Consider the following 18389-nt stretch of genomic DNA (forward strand, 5'->3'; position numbering starts at 1 on the left):
ACTCCCAATCTACCCTTGCGCTTTGCGCGTCTTTCATCCGGCTCGTTAACTTGGGGCTTATTCACTAACTGAAACAGACGATCTTCAGCCAGATACAGTAACTAGGTATCACAGCATGGGCAGAGGTATGACAAGGAGGCAATGGAGTCTGTGGCGTGCATACATGCCGTATTAATCGTTTCTTTTTTCTTTTTTCTTTCTTTTTCTTTTTTTTTATGGCTGTAAGTAGTTTAACTTCAAAGCCACGCGTGAAAAAGTGGTGACAAGAAGAAAGGCCATGCGTCTGTCGTCTGTCGTCTGTCGTATGTCGCAGGACGCAGGCCCTGTTTCCAGTTATTCGATCGGCCTGTCGCTATTATTGCCAATAATGCATGAATGCAGTTCCTCCAAGATGCGGTGAAGTGGCTAGCAAGATCGGCAATGGAAGAATTTTTTGGGCCGCAGAGGTTCGGGAATTGGCGTCTGGGGGGGCTGAAGGTGTCGAGAGGGTGCATGGATCCAATGAGCTAGGCCCCTGAGGATGGGTATGTGTGTTTTGAGCCTCCATATCCGGTGGCTAGCACTGGATGCCTGACTTGATGAAAGAGCGAAGGAATGATTCGGACTTCCTAGGGAGGGGATGGCATCCAGAAACAATCAGCAAAATTTCTCCGATCCCTTTCGGGTTGCCAGATTCCATGTTGTCTAAACGAGCCGTGACATGTTTAAACCCTGGGAGTGAATTGCCGATATTTATTTTGCATGGGTTCTCCGAGGAAGAACCGCGTGGCTCAAGATTTATATCGAAACTCTCGACAGCGAATTGAGTGGGGATCATCCTCTGCAAGTCCAACGAGGTGCTTCGAGCTGCCATGCTCTAAAAAGTGCAGCTGAGCGAATTGATAAACGGGGTTTGAGGTGAGTATTTTGGGCAGTTAAGCCAATCATAGCACGGCGAAAGGGAGGGCTGACCCAACAACAAGGGGCAGACCAAAAACAGCGCAAAAATGGAAAATCCCTGGTGAAACGGAAAGCGACAGAAAGAACCCATCCAAGAAGAAGCTTCCCACGTGGTGGTGGCTGGGAGCATCAATTTCTGTCATTCCTTTATTTAAATCAGAACGAGGCACTGGTGAGCCAAGCTGCCAAGAGGCAATTTTTGTTGAAAAGTCGACTGGAAAATAAGCACATGCAGTTTTCCACTTCACACACGTGTCACGCTCATTATTTTCTTTTTGCTTTTGGGGATTCGCAGATCCCCTTCCATGGTTGAGGATGCATGCATGGCACGGCAGAGTTTTGGGAACGAACGGGAGGTGTGTGGCCAGCTGTGGTGGCACCTGTTTGATGCATAGAACTTCGCTCGTTGGTATTTTATTTTCGTCCCGTTCATGACGGTGTCACGTAAATAACCAGCTTAGGTATTTGTGGTTGAATTCAGTTGACTCCGATTCTCAAGTATTTGTTGCGTATCAGTTGATAGTTTTTGTTCCTGAAATATGGCTTGTTTGTTGAGGCGCCTTGCGTTCAAGGGAATTTCTACAAACGGAATAAAATGCCGTACAACGTTGAACAAGCCAGGAATGAGTTCCACTGTAATCACTCAGGGGTGACATTCGTGCACTTTGACCTGGGTTGGGTGCTGCTGTTGTCCGGTAGAAAGCAGCGCAACCTTTTCAGGATAATCCTGCAATTCTCAACGAATTATCTCTAGCCACAAGGATTTTCTGGGATCCATCCTGCATGGTTGGTTCATCATCGTCACGGTATAAAGGTTGAGCGGATGCAAAGGCCATTGGCCATTGGCGCGTCAAGGCGGTTTTGACTGGGTTTAGACCCCGAGATGAGACTACGCTCACTCATCTGGGTTCCAGTTCAGTGCCGAACCAGATGGCAGTTGTGAATAATAGGTAACCTGGGAAATTCAGTTCTCGTTGGCCTGATTTGATGTGATAAATGTGGAGGGTGTCTGGGTCTGAGGATATCGAACTTTTGCGAAGGCGGCCGTACTCCGTATTGAACTTTATATCGATTCATAGAAGTTCCAAAATCCCATCCATCTCCCAACAACAAGAATTCCAAGACCCAGCTTTGCCTGACTGGAAAATGTAAATCTTCAATTCCACCTCTAGAAGATATTCCGTATCACCGTGTCTGCCAGGCTCTAGTGAGTCTACTATACTTCATTTGTTGTTGTAGGGGTTGTATCGTATCGTATCGCTGGGAGAAGTTTAGCCCTGCCGATCATGACAAGGGAGACAACAGCAATAATAATATTATTATTAATCTGACATAGATTTGTTTAATGTGACGTATTGCGATATTTTCCGGCCCCTTTACGCCGTACGCAGCGTAGTTATGTTATCATTTTGTGGCAGCTGAGAGGGGTTGAGGAAATCGAGTTGTTTCTCAAGGTTGGGTGATTGGATTCCAATAATAATGGGGGCGCCATAAGAGATAATATTAAATGTATAATTGGAGGTTTAATTGTGCATTATTAGATAATGAGAAAACTTTCATCTCCACCAAACCCACCAGCAAATATACTACGGAGTACTGGGTTGATTGAAGCAAGATTGAAGCAGTTCGGGGAAAACCTACCAAAGTGATGAATGATCCTTTGGATTCAGATGATTAATAATATCTTATTAATCACCCACCACGAAGCTTTCCTAAGAAATGACGACAGTCTTTGGGGCGCCATCATCAGGGAGCTCTGAGCAGGGCGAACCCAGAATGATCAAGGACGGACTTGACGATCGCGCAGACGACGTAGCAAAGAATTTTGCAAGAGGTAACTTATTATTAGAAGGACAAGTCTCGCTAACTTTTCGTCTCTGTTGGATTAGTGAGGTTTTAGCGCATTTCCTCAGAAGCGCGGCGACAAGCCTAATCAGCCGTGGCTAAATCGAGGCGTTTATTCATACGGAGGCGCGTGGAAAATATGTCCTTTGCAAACACTAGTAATTTACCTGGTAAAAGATTTTATCATCCCCTTCAGAACTGTTTAGAGGCGATTCCAGGCTCTGCTGATGCCTGTTGTGCCCGTCATCTAGCTGGTCGGACACTGCTCCGTATTGAGTCTCTATCTACTATGCGTAATAGAGGCTTGAGCCCCTAAACATTGAAGGTTCGGGCGGAGCAATTTGACTCCGGTACTGCTGTTTCAATATAAATTTCTAGCGTGTATGCAAGGACTTATTCTCCACGCCTCGGTACGCTGCGTACCCAGCCAGCCTGATGTTTCAGAGGAGAGGAAGAAATAATAAACAGAAAAATAAAAAAGGTGTTTTGTTGCTGGCATGAGATTGATTTTCTAATACGGAGTACTGTTTCCCAGAGCTATTATTATTATTAGTTGCCACAGAATGGGCTTCCCGGCCCTGTTCAGGATTGCCCATCGGGCATTCTTTTTGGATGGGATTGTTGGTTGTCGGCACAGGAGCGGCGTCCGCTTGACGGGTTGAGCGATCGTTGGCAAATTTAGTTCAACCCGCTGAGATGTTGACCTGTCTGGGAGCCCTCAACTTTCAAGGCATCATGAATTTTGGGCGGGGGATGAGATGAGAATTCAAGTCTGAACTGGACAGCTATTCTCGAAGTAACGAAATAACTTCCAACCTGTACTCCGTATATTCTGGCTTCAACCGCCCAGAGTTTGCAGACCCAAACTTGATCACTCCTTGACTTCTTCTCTCGCCCCTTTTGGTTTGGCGTTTCCTGAGTGTTCGGCGTGTCCAGCCAGGGCTGCGAGCGGGGGCTGGTTGGGCTAATGGTTGGCCGGTTTCAGCACTTGGAGCCTGGTGGCACTGAGGGGCGAGCGGTGATTGGGCTGTGGCTTGAAGTAATTCGGGCTGGGTCTGGCCTGGCTTGAACCGGTTCGAAACGTGGCGCCCACGAGGTAGTTTGCCCACACGCGAGACCATGCGAGCTCGCTGCAGGTTTGATTGGGACTGGGGAGGCGAGGTTTTTTTTGGTTCTGGTGAAGCCAAAGACGCCGCATGGCCTTCCCCGCGATGCATTTTCAAGCGAGGCCAAAGTATTATTGGCGAGGCGAGGGAGAATGAGAAATTGAGAATAGAGAGATGAGGCTGATACGGGTGGAAACAGAAAACAGTACGGACGAGAAGCGGAGAAATTCATAAAAATACGATATCATACACACCGGTACAATACCATGCAACCGATACATAACGCATTGCAGGATATTTTGGCGTTTCAAAAGGCAAAAAAAGGAAAAGAAAAGAAAAAGAAAAGACACATGAACATGCAAGCATCTATTATTATTATTATTAATATTGTGTTCTTCGTATATTTTCTTTTTCCAGCTCAATCGATAACAGACAGACAGACAGACAGAGAGAAAGAGAAAGAAACAACAACAACAACAACAAAAAAAAAAAAAAAAAAGAATCATCAAAGGGCATTAAGCAGAGCTCTGCTATATTTGCTATATTACTTCTGGGCTCGTGGTTGCTGTATCATCATAGCGACGTTTTTACTAGCGAGCATCCAGCAAGCGTGTGTCTTCACCACGATCATCCACGCCAGCAAATAAGTCTCCTTATTTCTCCTCCAGCTCAAGAACAACAACACCAACACCAACGTTATTCTTCTCAGCCAACATCTTGTCCCCTTTTCTTTTCTCGTTGTGTATCCAACTTCTTCTCTCGACTGCCAGAGATACTTGTGCTAGCTTGTGTTCTATAATTTATATCAACTGATTTACCTTCATCCCCTTAACCCTTCTCCCCTTCTCCCCTTCTCCCCCCCCCTTCTCCCCCCCCCCTTCTTTTCCCACCCATTTTCCACCTTCACCCCCCCCCCCCCCCCCCAAGAGGAATGCAATTTGTCTTCTCAGTCCTAGGCAAATTGTTCCCGATTCGATCCAGGAAACTGGGATATCCAACTGTCCGGGGGAAACAAGAGCTGCTGCTGGCGAAGGTCTCTCTACGCTGTATTCACTAGCTCTCTGACTTCTCTCTATCTCTCTCTGGGCTCCTCCTCTCCACGCCTTTTTCCACCAGTTTTAGTTTAGTCAATCGAGATCTGGTAGTCCAAAGAACCTTGCGAATCTAACAGGGACGGCGCCTTGGCTTCTTTTCCCCGTGTCTTCATCCTTCCGTGGTCGCAGGGTAAGCACATCCCAACATCCCCTTGCTCCAAGTCTTTGTCGCCATCTATCTCCAAGTCTAGCCTCGCAGCCTTCCTCGTTCTCTTCACACCTCGCCATATTCTACCCAGCGGATGAGGCCTGTCCCTGGATCAATTTGAGCTGTTGCTCTTGAATCCCTCTTTCTTCCTAGACCCACCCCCCCCCCGCACTCATTTATGCCTTGAATAGCGTGGACGTTGCCACATACCTGACGAGAGAGTCCTCTCTAGCCATCGTCCACCGGCGCACATTCCAGCCTGTTTTGTTTACTATCTTGCTTTCCGTTGCTCGTCATAGTCGAATCGTTGATGGATTGTCAATTTCATTCTATTAACAACCAGCGAACACGATTGTAGTTCAATTTTTCGCGTTCACCACCTCCTCGTTCTCCGCTCTCCTCCAGCCTTCCCTACACACTTCATCGGAGAAAGCACACCCGCTGAAATACCCGCCACTCGACAAACTAGACCAATCGTCTGCGTCTGCGCTCGCAAAATCCGTCTGACCCGTTCAAGTCTCGGGATTTCGTTTATTGCTGGTGATGCAGGCAGGGTCAACAGTAGGCTGGAATTGGGATATTAGTAACTAAGCTCTTTTCCGGATCGCAATGGGCAATTCCCAGGGGAAGCAGGTGTGCTATTCAGATGCAGGTTCGTTCACCATCCTGCTACTATTTATCTATTCAACTATCTCCGTTCCGTGCATTTTAACAGGAACTCATTCATTGGCATTCCTACACAGTCAACTTAAACCACTTCCGTTTGCTGCGTGTCGTTGGAAAGGGTGCGTTTGGTAAAGTACGGATCGTTGAACGCAAGGATAGTGGTTTAACATTCGCTCTAAAATACATCCGGAAAGATGAAGGTAGGCTTTTAATGCGGATAACCCTTCTGTCTGCCAAATTCTGATGTTTATATCGGCTATTTTCAGTTGTCCGGTCCGAAAGCGTTCGAAATATCATACGAGAAAGGCGAATGCTGGAGCATTTGAACCACCCGTTCCTGTGCAACTTGAGATATTCCTTCCAGGACATCGAGTACATGTAAGCTGTCCGATTGCACCGATTATGCCATCATAGCATAGCAGGAAATATATGCTAATTTTATGTAGATACATTGTGGTAGACTTAATGAATGGAGGGGACCTTCGATTCCATATATCAAGAAAAACTTTCACGGAAGACGCTGTGCGATTTTGGGTTGCTGAGTTGGCATGCGCCCTGAGGTATATACATTCACAAGGCATAATCCACCGTGATCTAAAGCCGGATAACGTTCTGTTGGATTCCGAGGGACATGTTCACTTGGCAGACTTTGTGAGTAGTATTCGTGCAACGCAGAAAACCTAGAATTGGATCTAATTGCCATTTAGAATGTTGCTTCAGACTTTAAACCATCAAAACCACTTACAAGCAAATCGGGCACGTTAGCATACCTGGCGCCTGAGGTTTTCGAGGGGGGAGGATATCTGAACGAAGTCGACTGGTGGTCCCTGGGCGTCACCTTTTACGAGTGCATTTATAACAAGGTAAGATACATATTTTGACATCTAATATCTGATTAGACATTGCTAACAGGATGCAGCGCCCATTCGAGGGACGGAGCCACGACACTCTATCGGAAAACATTCGACGAGCGCAACCAAAATACTACGTTACGAATCCTGCAGTCACGGTGCCCTGTCTACGCGCGATCGCATCTCTTCTAGAAAAAGACCGGTCAAAACGAATAGGCGCGACCGGCTTTGAAACATTTGAGGATCATCCTTTCTTTGAAGATATTGATTTTGGGGCCTTGGAACGGAAAGAGATTCTCCCCATCTTCGTACCATCCAGCGAAAAGACGAATTTTGATGCGACATACGACCTCGAAGAATTACTCCTAGAAGAGGCGCCATTGGAAGCACGAGCCCGTCGACAAAAGCCAAGAGCAGAATTGAAAGACGATGCTACGGCGAAAGAAATACGAGAAGACGAACTTCATCGGGTTATCGAGACCATGTTTGAGCCGTTCGACTACACAACGGTCTCTTATCAAGGGTATGTTATTATTTCACCCTCGAACTCCTGGCGTAACTTTGCTGACAACCCCAATAGTACCGCTGCAGCTGCAATCGCGGCCTCTAGGTTAGATTCCCACTCCCCTTTCTCCATTTCGCCTAACGTGAACTCATTTTGTCGTATTAGTAACCCCGAGGACTGCCTCCACACCGCTGCCAGCCAATCACACGCACGAAACCCCTCCCAGCCCCGCTCAGTAAGTGGTTCACCTTCACTCCATACAGAAAGGTCTCTTAGTCGATCAAACGCTTCCGACACGCTTCGTTCCTTTCCCGAATCCGATCGTTATCCATACGAACCAAATAGGCATCAGAGTGGAGCAAGATCTGGTTCTCCTCCAAGACGCTCGCGGCCTGTGCCCACATCACCAGTACATTCCCAACCGTACCGTCCACCACCACCCCCGGGCCCTCAACTCCCCCGCGGTGCGACCCGTAATATGAGCAAAGGAGGTGGCGTACAAATGGTGCTAGAAGAGACAGGAAGCTGGAGTAATCTTGCGGATCACAGCTCGTCTCTAGCGGACGGATATGAGGGTGGAGAAAACAATAAGGCCCGGGCCGCTTCCGGATCCAATAGTGGGATGCTTTCGTTTCTCACCCGCAAGAAGGGCCGCGAACGCAGCCCCAAACCGATGGAGCCTGGTGTGCTTGGTAAGGAGGGTGCGAGACAGATTATTAGTAGTTGACGGTTAACGAGGGGATCATGATGGAAATCTCAAAATAGCACGATATGAATGGGATTGAGGCTTTGGGTGGAAAATGGAGTTGGGAGGTTTGAGCTGTGATTTTTTACAAACAGGGCTGTTTGCCTTGGGATGTCCCATTGGGAGTTGCTGTCGAAATGCTGCACGGTTCGTGTTTGTTTCAACTTGTACCACGTTCTTATGGTGATACGCTTTGGCGATGAGAATGGGAATATGATGACACTTTGGGTGTTCAACAAGTTCAACCACCGAAGCATTGGATCCAAAACTCGCCGTTCAACATTCTGGTCTGAAAGGGAACCCTGCTATCATACTAACCTAAGAATGACGGCATTCTGATGAGGTGGAGAGGACTGCCTGTCATCTCCCACTATGCGTTGAATTGCTGCGAACTGCAAGTTATCCATTACGAGACGGTTGAATATTAGCCTAATGGGCAACCAAGCGCTGCCTATTTGACATCGAACACACACTTCCATTCGTGATTTTGGCAACCTAGAACACCCAACGCAGTGCCGCTGAATAGTGTTTCGCCAATGACTGCGAAAGCCCTTCATTCTGGACCGTTGCCGAGGACGTTATAACGCTGGGTCGCCTGAACCGAAAGGAACATTGGAAAAGAACCAATGCAAATCACTTGGCAATAGAGCAGTTCCCTGAATGAATTCAGGGCAGGGTATGGCAATCACAACCAGCTCACATTCGTTCCCGCACATGGGGTGCGAAGGGAACCCCCTTTCTCGCCGCTCAAGAGCCCCCCATCTGTTGGCATGTCTTTTTTATAAATGCATTCGCAGGCCGGCTATTTAATTTTTCTGCTTCCTTTTCCCCTTTTTAGGCATGTGTCATATTTTCCTTTTAATTTTCCTTTCCTTTCTTTCTTTTTTTTTCTTTCTTTCTTTTTTTTTTTCCCCCTACTATTCTCTGATGACTTTTGGCTTTTTGTGCTCTTTCCATTTTCCATTACTAATACCGTTTTCTATTTTTCATCACTCACAACTGATTTATTCATGGATGGCTTGTCGGTTTTGGAGGTTTTCTTCTCTGGGTTTCCCTTATCTTTTAACATAACCTGCATTACATACCCCATTTCTGTTGCCCGTCGTATATTTGATTAATTTTGATTTTTAATGCTGATTTTTGAATATGATCTCCTATCTTAAAACCTCTGTTCTTCAATTGTGCTTCCCAACATTTTCCTCTCTTTTCTGCCGAGGATTAACATCTTGTTTCAAGTAAACCAGTGAATTTATCATCTTATTCCCCTCCCCCTTTTTCCCTGCACTCGAACACTATTTTCTTGGTCCTACGCTCAAGCTCGCGTGGCTAAACGCAGTCTTCAACACTATACTCTGTATAGTCCTTTCTTTCCCCATTTAACCCATGCCCTCAAATAGAAAGCTACATTAGCTAGGAAGATTTCGTCGATTTGATACGCCCTCACGGCGATATACTATTATTCTACTGTGCGAGCCAACTTATATTGTACTTGTACGATAGAAGAGGATTTAGGATACCATCATCATATAGCAGTTTATGCAACACATATCTATTATTCTGTTCCTGACCCACGGGTGGCTTGTTTTTGGTTCTGTGGAATGTATATTTTATGCTCCGTTGCTACGGCAACCATGCTCCGGCCGCCAATCAAGGTAAAGATGATGATGTTACTACGCGAGTGTCTCCTGTCACAGGTTTAGAGTTACAAAATTTAGATTTATTCAATTTATTGTGCAGGAATGACTTTTTTTTTTTTTTTTTTTTTTTCTTTTCGGCTATGCGCAACTTGGCCAGTAGTGTGTATGATAGGTATTTATTAGTAGTAGTTAGTGAAGTGATGCAATACCAAAGCAAGGGTTGTGAGGAATCGTCCAATCTTGTTGCAAAGTAACTATTTACTTAACTTACATGTGTCTTAGAATTCAAGTAAATAGAATCTGTTATATTTATCCCTTCTACGTTCTGTCTTGGCTATTTTCTTTTATACAGAAAGAATATTTTATTGAAAATTTCTTACTCTCGGTTGAATGCGCCCGTCTGTTTTCAGCTGCTCATCCTTCGATATTTATTTAATCCGAACCCGACTCACGCAAGCCCGCACATTCATGGGCAATTAATACCACTTGCTTGCTTACTACCTTTGCAGCAAACAAAACAACGAATCCCAGATATCAATTAAATCGCGCGGCTTATTCAAGCTATCTACCTACATTCTTACTCCTGTATCCGTTCGCTTGGTGTTCTGGCAGGCCGAATATTTAACACGGCCGACGTACACGTCGCGAACTACCACGCACCACCCCACCCACGTCGCGCCGCCGTTCACGACATTGAATTAGGCCGAATTGAGGGTGGACGTGGGATTGAACGGACTGTGGGATATTTGGACTGTGGTTGGGTTGGGTTGGACCGAGTTGGATAAGCGCGAACGTCCCCGCTTTGGAACTTCGTCGGTCGTTTCCGCTGCGCGGGAGGAGCGCATCGTCCACTCTCACTCCTGTTTACCTTTGGGGATGCTGGATAAGGAAACATAGGCTGTTCGGTTTTGTGGAGGATATTACGACCGCCTCGTTCGCGGGATACGGTTTTCGGTTTTCGGTTTTCGCGATTGGAGCCTGCGAGGCGAAGATATACCTGCTCTCGTTTTTACAATTCAGACACTGGCTGTTGGGAAAGCTAGGCATAAATACATAAGTTAAATATAGAGGCCAGCAGCAGCAGCACAAGTCGCATGCATGCCTCACCACTCGCGCGAACGAGAGCGGGGTGAATACCGCTCTCGAGATCGTGATCGACGACAGTACCACTACGAGCGCGGAAACACCCACGATACCTACGAATATATCTCTGATGCATACGACGACCACGGCAATGATATCCAGCATGATAACGACGATGATGACGATGATGTGTTTGACGACCGGCGACGCAGCAGACAACCCCGTCGAAATTCTTCTTCCCACGCCCAAACTCGCCCCACACCGGCTCGTCGAACCCAGCAGTACGCATCGCAACGTCCACAACACCCACAGCGGCGCGCGCGTCGCACAGATTACGATCACAACCACGACTACGATGACGATGGTGACGATTCGGAATCAGCTGTCATAGTTGTCGACTCGCGGCCGAACTCTGCGCGCCCACCGAATGTCAGACCCAGTCCGGTCCGCGTCGAGAGGCGGCGCAGTCGAAGTCGGGGTGTTGAGAATACGTATAATCCTGGAATCAGGGATTCGAGGTATAAAGCTAAAGAATCGCCTGCAACGTCGCCTATAAAGAAAAGAGATCGTGAGCGGGATCGCGAGGGAAGACGGCGGAGGGACAGTACGGCGGACGAGCATAGTCCGACGAAGGGGCGTGTCAGGGACCGGAGGCGAAGGGGATTGAACGATGACGATGATGGTGAGGTCCGCGGTGGGGTTGGCACGGATCGGGATCGGGAGAGGGAAAGGGAGAGGAATAGGGATAGGAGGAGGAGGGAGACAGATAAATATCTTCCGAGGGAAAAGGGGGCGCGGAGTAATAAACATAAGCATGCTAGTACCGATTCGGCGAATAGTGCGACACAATTGCTCAGCGTGGATGCGCTGGCGAAGTTGAACGCGGCTCAGATGAAATTAGAGGCGGCGGAGAAGGCTAGGGCAGCGAAAGAGGAGAAGGCTCTGTTGGAGAAGGAGAGGAAAAGGAGGAGGAGGGAAGAGGCTAGGGAAAGGGAGAGGGATATTTCGGCTGAAAAAGGGGCGAAGGGTAAGGGATGGCCCGGGAGGAGGTTGGTTTCTGGTGCTTTTCTGGAGGAGGGGAGGAGTCCGGAGCTGAGGACAAGAGGGGGTGGGGGGCGCGGCGCCTGGAAGGATGAGAAAGAAAGAAAAGGAGGTGGAGGCGGAGGGGGTGATGATGGGGGAGGGAGTGGATTTGCTGGTTGGAGCAAGAAGAAAAAATTATGGGTCACTGCTGGAGTGTTGGCATTGTTCCTGATTATTATCATCCCCATTGCCGTTGTGGTATCAAAAAATAAGAACAGCGACCAGGGTGCTGGTGGTGACTCGGGGGATAACCCGAGCGGTCCAGGTTCCCAACCACATCCACCAAGGACTGAGCTGGAGAACTTTGACCCAGATACACTCCCGGTAAGATCCAGTTTGATATTTTTCTTTCTAGTCGTGTCCGGAGGGGACAGATGGATGGCTGATATTTAGTTATTGCAGGAAAGCGCTAAGAAAACGTACTTCGACCCCCGAACATGGTATGACACGGCGGACATGAATGTCACATACACTGCTGAAACCGTCGGTGGCCTTCCCATCATGGGCCTGAACTTATCTTGGGACGACTCAGCCCAACCAAACAAGAACGTCCCTCCATTGAACAAGAAGTTCCCATACGGCAAACAGCCGATCAGGGGCGTCAATATTGGCGGCTGGCTCTCTCTCGAACCCTTCATCACCCCTTCGTTTTTCAGTGGTTATTCCTACAAAGATAACATTGTTGACGAATACACACTCAGCAAGAAGCTTGCACCCAATGCGGCCCAGTATCTAGAAAAGCACTACGCGACTTTCATTAATGAGCAGTCGTTTCGGGAGATGCGAGATGCTGGGCTCGATCATGTCCGCATCCCTTACTCCTACTGGCTCGTTAAAACCTACGACGACGATCCTTACGTCGAGAGAGTTGGCTGGCGCTATCTTCTCCGGGCGATTGAATACTGCAGGAAGTACGGACTGCGTGTCAAGCTCGACATGCATGGCGCTCCAGGTAGTCAGAACGGATGGAACCACAGCGGCCGGCAGGGTTCCATCGGTTGGCTGGAAGGCGCCGATGGCGCCAAGAATGGCGATCGCACGCACGAAATCCACGAACAATTGGCCACATTCTTCGCGCAGGAGCGGTATAAGAATGTGGTTACAATATATGGTTTAGTGAACGAGCCGATGATGTTAAAGCTTGATATTGAATCTGTTATTAACTGGAATACGAAGGCGATTTCGATAGTTAGGAAGAGCGGTTTGAAAGACGCGAAGATTGCGTTTGCGGATGGGTTCCTTAATCTTGAGAAGTGGAAAACGATAATGCAGGATGTAGACGATAATCTAATGCTGGATACGCATCAGTATACGGTTTTTAATACGGGTCAGATTGGGCTACCGCATCGTAAGAAGTTGGATTTCGTGTGTGAGAGCTGGGTTAAGCTGATTGCCAAGTCAAACACAAAGGGTACAGGGTAAGCTTTATCTGTTGACTGCGCTTTTACCGGATATATCCCCCCCCATGCAGAATTTTCAAGCTGATCTCTTCTCCAATTTTTTATAGCTGGGGCCCCACAATCTGCGGAGAATGGTCCCAGGCTGACACCGATTGCGCCAAATTCCTCAACAACGTTAACGTCGGCAGTCGTTGGCTCGGTACCATGGATCATCCGCAGGCTAAGGACCGAGTCATGAAACCGCACTGTCCGACCCAGTGGCCGCCTGATGATCCCGCCGCCGAGGGCCCACCCTGCTCCTGTGACCAGGCCAATGCAGACCCGTCCGATTATTCCGACTCATACAAGAAATATCTGCGGATGTACGCCGAAGCGCAGATGTATGCGTTTGAAAGGGGGTACGGATGGTTCTACTGGACATGGCAGACAGAGACGGCGGTGCAGTGGAGCTATAAGAAGGGACTCGATGCTGGGATTCTACCGAAGAAGGCATATGAGCCGGAGTTTAAATGTGAGAGCGACAAGTTGGGATCCTTTGGAGATCTCGAGGAGTATTATTGATTCAAGAAGGGTCTGTCGGATTGATTGGGTTTCTTGGGTTGTTCTTTTGTATCATGTCATATGTTCCCTAGGCTAGGGGTGGAGGGCTTTTTGCATGTTTGGTTTTGCATTTTCCCATCTTTTCTACTTGTTTTCTCATAATTGTACTGTACATTGATCAATACCTTTAGATATCTGTTATTATCCATTTTTAAGTACTTTCACTGTGTCGTGTGTCCCTAGAGTTTATTGTTTCCAAGAGTATGCCGCAGCCGGGTTTCCCCTGGATTGGCATTTGGCATCGTTCGATCCTACTAACTCCCATAGTTTGTCTTCTCACCTTTAAGGTTTAATCGTTGACTGTACGCCAGATATATTAGGTGGGTTTTTCTGCAACTCCATATATTTTGTAATAAAAGTATCATTATATTGATCATTAACGTGGAAGTTTTTATGGAAGACTGGGTGGGTGGGTATATAGAAAACTGCCTTAGTGTGACGGAAGGTTGACCACGTATCTGGAATAGCAATTAAAACCGAAACCGAAAACTGCCCTCACTTTCCAACGCACAAAGCCAGGGTAGGATATAAGACGATCATCGTAACGATTCGCCGAAAAGCAAACAGGAAACCCAATTGGCTGTAAAGGTAGCTAGACCAGCTTATCCGAAACGGACTGGAGAAAAAAACACCCAGATCATCAATGAAAAATCGAAATCGAACTCCTATTACGCGAAATGCGCCGATACTCCTTAACCGCCGGACTGTCCGTGGGTTTCAAGTGCTCCTCCGCAAGCTCTCGCTGCCGCAGCTCCGCTTTCTCCGTCTTGCTGGTGATGTAATAATGTTCGGTGTCCTCCTCCATACCAATGATCCAGCGCTCCGACAGCTGCTTCCCAACAGGTCCTATGCCGCACGCACCACTCAACTTCGAGCTGCCACGGCTGTTAAGCGCAAGGGCAAACATGTTTTGCGGCTCCGTGAAATCCGTCAACTGCTCACCCTTGATATCTAGATACATGTAGCCCAAGCACACTAGGTTTGTCAAGAAGACGAGCACGAGCACCACATAAAAAATGCCTTGCCACCTTTGGGCACCGCCGGAGGCATAATCAGTGACACGAAGGGAGGCTTTAAAAGTATGATCCATGGGGAGTTTCTCTAGATCGGGGCGCTCGAGATCGAAGTTGGCACCTTCCGTGGACATGAGAAGGGTTGAGGCAGCCATTGCGGCGAATGCTTCGGCCACTGACGGTATGGTCTCGCTGAGGGAATATGTGTCGGAATTAGGATCTAAGGGGGGAATGAGTTGGGTGAGTAGTCGAGTGTTGCTAGCGTATCCGTCTGTAATGCCCGTGCCGAGACTGAGGGAATTGGCCCATTCGGTGCTCATATCTTCCCAGTTCTCGTCCCACTCGATGGAAGGAAGATCATTTCTGTCCTTGTTGTAGCGAAAGTCATCGTCTGGCTCATCGCATATAGCGGCGAGATTACCGCCGCTGGCGGTTGCCTGGTACTTTGTCGAGCATTGCGTCGTTAGCCCAGCTTTGATGGCGCAGAGGGCATAGGGGGGGTCGGTGATGTATGGCGGAGAAGCAAGTAGAATGTACAACGAGTCCCTAATATGGAACCTCAAAGTGCCATTCACTAGCGTGTTGTGCGGAAGTGGCAATTTTGGAAAGATGGGTGGAAGTTTGCGTTCGCTGAACCCGAAAATATCGTCAACAGCAGTTTCGTTGTATGTCCCCCCTTCGCCCCAGAGCCCTTCTGGAGGATCACTATTCCAAGTCGAAACGTTAACCTTTCCTTGAACTCCAGGCCATTCATTGTAGACAAGAGGTGATATTTCCTCCTTCGTCAAGCCCGCGCAGAGCACGTTAACAACAGGTGAAACAACAGAGGCTTTCAGCTCAAATTCACCAAGGCCATTGAAGTCACTTGGCTGCCTGAGTGCATTGCGAGGATGTCGCGAAGCTGCAATGATCCCAGCATGCGGCATCGCTGCAGTGACATTATTGACCATTCTTCCGTGCTTTTTAGACGACTCGATTATATCTTGTTCGTGGATCCAACTCCCACGAAGAGTCGTATTATCATTCCATGTGCCGGCTGGCACTATGCGATTTTTCATATCGGTTCCAGCCTTCTCACCATTTCTGGATAACAAAGACCACTCCGAAATATATTCCCTGTAGTTGTGGTAGGCTTGCCCAACATAGGACAGCTGCAGACAAGTGCTTTGGCTAGCTTCTGGATCCACTTCTTTGGAGATTGGGGTTAAGCAATCGTCTGACAGGTACGGCACGTTTGCGAACTTCGTTTTCACTGTTCCTGTGAAATCCACGAGCTCTTCTGGGCTGTAGCTAAGTTTTGGCGAAACTAGAAGCAGCGTGTTAATAGCCTGTTGGAAATAGCAGGATAGGACTAAACCATACCTAATGCATCCGCCGCAGTCGTGTACAGCAAAGCCATCAATGTGGCGGTCAGGGCTATCATCCCAATAACAGTGAGGCCGGAGTGCCTGACATGCTGCCAATGCGTTATCAGGCTGCCTGGCTGCATAATCCAGCCACGCATCGACATATCCGCAATGGATATTCCTGTTGCCCGTTTCGTGATTGCTCTCCGACTCAGGACCTGGCCTAAAAACGCAACAAAAACGGTGACGAACGACAGTTCGATGGTTTTGGCAAATAGCGCGCTTAAAAGTGACGCTGTATCGGGGGCCAACCCACCCTTCCCAATCCTGCTGCCATACCTGGGTTTAATAAAAGCAACGATCATATACAATCCAGATAGCGCGGTAGAATAAAATGCAAGCACCAATATGGTGATTGTTAGCCATGACATGCGCCTGTGACGAACACTCCCAGCACTGGGACAATTGAAATTTTGCGGGCCGGCACGTCCCGGATTACCATTGTTAATGGTCGGGGTGCTGCCTGTGCTGGCCTGCGGAGGACTATGGCCCATTAGTAGAGGGTTGTATGAGGTGGTTGTATCTCTTCTGATTTCCGGGCTGGACTCGTGGGGTAAAGAATTGCGGTCACCTATCCCTAAGCCAAAGGTAGAGGTTGCCTGCGAAGCAGGAGTGTCTCCATTGTCTTGGTAAGGTATTGGTGGGGAGACTGCCCTGTCGACGGGGTCTGATGAAGAAGGCACAGGTTGGTATGAATTTTTGTTACTAGGTTGGGATAAATAGCTTGATGATCGTGTATGTAATGGAATGAAATGTAGCTCATCGTGATGGCTTGAGGACATTGTAAGGGTAGGATGATTGCATGCAGTATGTAGTTGGGGTAAAAACGCCGGACGAAGGTCAATAAACAAACAACTGCTGGCCTCGATGTGTTGAAAGCATCAAGGAGAGTTTCATAACCAAGAGATCTAGTCAATGAAAAGCATGAATGGAGTGAAGTGAACGGACATATAGGACGATTCTGCGGGCAAAAGCGAATGCTTTCGTTCGGAAACGAAAGGAGGGAAAACGTCAGCTATTCTTATTAACACCCCATGAGGTTCGCGGAGGCTGGTGTTACGCAAAAACTGACAGCAAATTTCCAAGTCCGGGAACAGGGTCCAATAGAACACTGCCCTGGAAGCATTCCTGTTGGCTCTAACGCGGATTTCAGCGGCCAAGCCGCAGTGGAACTGTGGCATCTTGTACTAAAACTGTCGGTTGGGCAGCTAAAGATTGTTAGCCTGTCCCCGCGTGCATCAACATTCTTATTTTCCATTTTTTTTTTCCCGAACAGACGGGGTTGTTATTCCTAGTCGACATGATGCTTCGCGGTCCAGAACACCATCACATATTGATTTTGGCGCAAGTTCCATCCCATTCAAGCGACGAGGGGGTTGGTGCTATTCCCTGTCGTCCCGAGTTGGTTGTTGAATTCCGATAAAGCTGCTGAAATCACTGCTAGCCAGCTCGAAGCAGAATCCCTGTGCTTCGCCTACGATCGGCGACAAAGTGCCTCAGCCCGCTTATGAAAATCTCCCCCAGAACGCAAGAGGGACGCACAAGCTGCATTTCTTGACCTGTACTTTTTATATTGGTGACCAGCATCCATTTGTCACCCGTTTGTGCATTCGTTAGACAATCCCTGTTTCGTTGGACAGCTGTGGGTGAAGGATAGACGAGTCGTAAATCAAGCGCACATGCGCCATTTTAATCGAGCAGGCTGCACAAAAAGAGCTTCCAAAACGTACCTAGGCCAGAGTGGGGCGTTGTGAGGCGGCGGGAGTGCGCCTCTCTAGTGCGTGATGAACATTTGCTGTTATTTTTGGATGCGGGTTAATAATAATTGCTTATGAGGAGCTCCATCAAGGCTCAGAGAAATAAGCACAGAAATGAAATCCTTGGCATGTCAATCGCAATCGCAGCCCGGCTAAGCCGTCGTAGCCCACTGAATCATCAATTTGGACCTGCAACAGTACATTACCAATGACCGATCAATGTCGCGGTGTTGACGGTGTTGTTGAATCCAACGAACTGAGGTTGGCTGATAGCAATCTCAGGTCGTTTACGCGCTAGTACGTCCCTGGTTTAGCGTGATCCTAAGAATAGCATCCGGCTCCACTGCCATGCATCATCGCTTCATGTAAGGCTGAGAAAGGCGTTAGGGGGTGAGTAACTAACTTATTTAGAGAAGCTCAGGATTGTCCTGAGTATTTCGAGCCGAGAACTGGAAAAGAAAAATAAGCGTGAGGAAGCCAAACAACCGGCTATGTTGCCCAAAGATGAGAA

At 48.0% G+C, this 18389-nt stretch overlaps 5 protein-coding genes across 7 annotated transcripts; 3 read left to right on the forward strand and 2 right to left on the reverse strand.

Moving 5' to 3' along the window:
- Nucleotides 1–111: 111 nt before the first annotated feature.
- On the reverse strand, nt 112–4433 carry BDCG_03410 (uncharacterized protein). The gene has a single exon (XM_045419006.1). It carries the CDS (start codon nt 3999–4001, stop codon nt 3570–3572), a length of 432 nt encoding a protein of 143 aa, XP_045275451.1. The 5' UTR covers nt 4002–4433; the 3' UTR covers nt 112–3569.
- Nucleotides 2725–9635, forward strand: BDCG_03411. Of its 2 annotated transcripts, XM_045419007.1 has the most exons (10): nt 2725–2954; nt 3036–5114; nt 5491–5784; nt 5876–5998; nt 6065–6176; nt 6245–6449; nt 6506–6661; nt 6718–7172; nt 7230–7259; nt 7320–9623. In XM_045419007.1, exons 3-10 carry the CDS (start codon nt 5742–5744, stop codon nt 7879–7881), a joined length of 1686 nt encoding a protein of 561 aa, XP_045275452.1. In that variant the 5' UTR covers nt 2725–2954; nt 3036–5114; nt 5491–5741; the 3' UTR covers nt 7882–9623. The 2 variants fall into 2 exon arrangements, with proteins under 2 accessions (XP_045275452.1, XP_045280426.1); XM_045419008.1 differs by lacking the exon at nt 2725–2954 and having other exon boundaries at nt 2957–5114; nt 7320–9635.
- A 66-nt stretch (nt 9636–9701) lies between these two features.
- On the forward strand, nt 9702–17058 carry BDCG_03412 (glucan 1,3-beta-glucosidase). Its single transcript, XM_045419009.1, has 6 exons — nt 9702–12026; nt 12105–13120; nt 13210–14022; nt 14170–15380; nt 15461–15938; nt 16060–17058. The coding sequence occupies exons 1-3, from the start codon at nt 10635–10637 to the stop codon at nt 13661–13663; spliced, it is 2862 nt and encodes a 953-aa protein (XP_045275453.1). The 5' UTR covers nt 9702–10634; the 3' UTR covers nt 13664–14022; nt 14170–15380; nt 15461–15938; nt 16060–17058.
- Nucleotides 11157–18355, reverse strand: BDCG_03413. Of its 2 annotated transcripts, XM_045419011.1 has the most exons (3): nt 17194–18106; nt 16078–17101; nt 14048–16021 (listed from the first exon to the last, which is right to left on the reverse strand). In XM_045419011.1, the coding sequence occupies exons 2-3, from the start codon at nt 16901–16903 to the stop codon at nt 14343–14345; spliced, it is 2505 nt and encodes an 834-aa protein (XP_045280428.1). In that variant the 5' UTR covers nt 16904–17101; nt 17194–18106; the 3' UTR covers nt 14048–14342. The 2 variants fall into 2 exon arrangements, with proteins under 2 accessions (XP_045280427.1, XP_045280428.1); XM_045419010.1 differs by having other exon boundaries at nt 11157–16021; nt 16078–18355.
- BDCG_16744 (uncharacterized protein) lies at nt 17156–17544 on the forward strand (the record flags this gene model as incomplete). The annotated part of the gene is made up of 2 exons (XM_045425936.1): nt 17156–17338; nt 17398–17544. 2 exons carry the CDS (start codon nt 17156–17158, stop codon nt 17542–17544), a joined length of 330 nt encoding a protein of 109 aa, XP_045280429.1.
- Nucleotides 18356–18389: the final 34 nt, after the last annotated feature.

Source organism: Blastomyces dermatitidis (genome assembly GCF_000003525.1).
Source record: "Blastomyces dermatitidis ER-3 genomic scaffold supercont1.3, whole genome shotgun sequence".
Taxonomy (NCBI): Eukaryota; Fungi; Ascomycota; class Eurotiomycetes; order Onygenales; family Ajellomycetaceae; genus Blastomyces; species Blastomyces dermatitidis.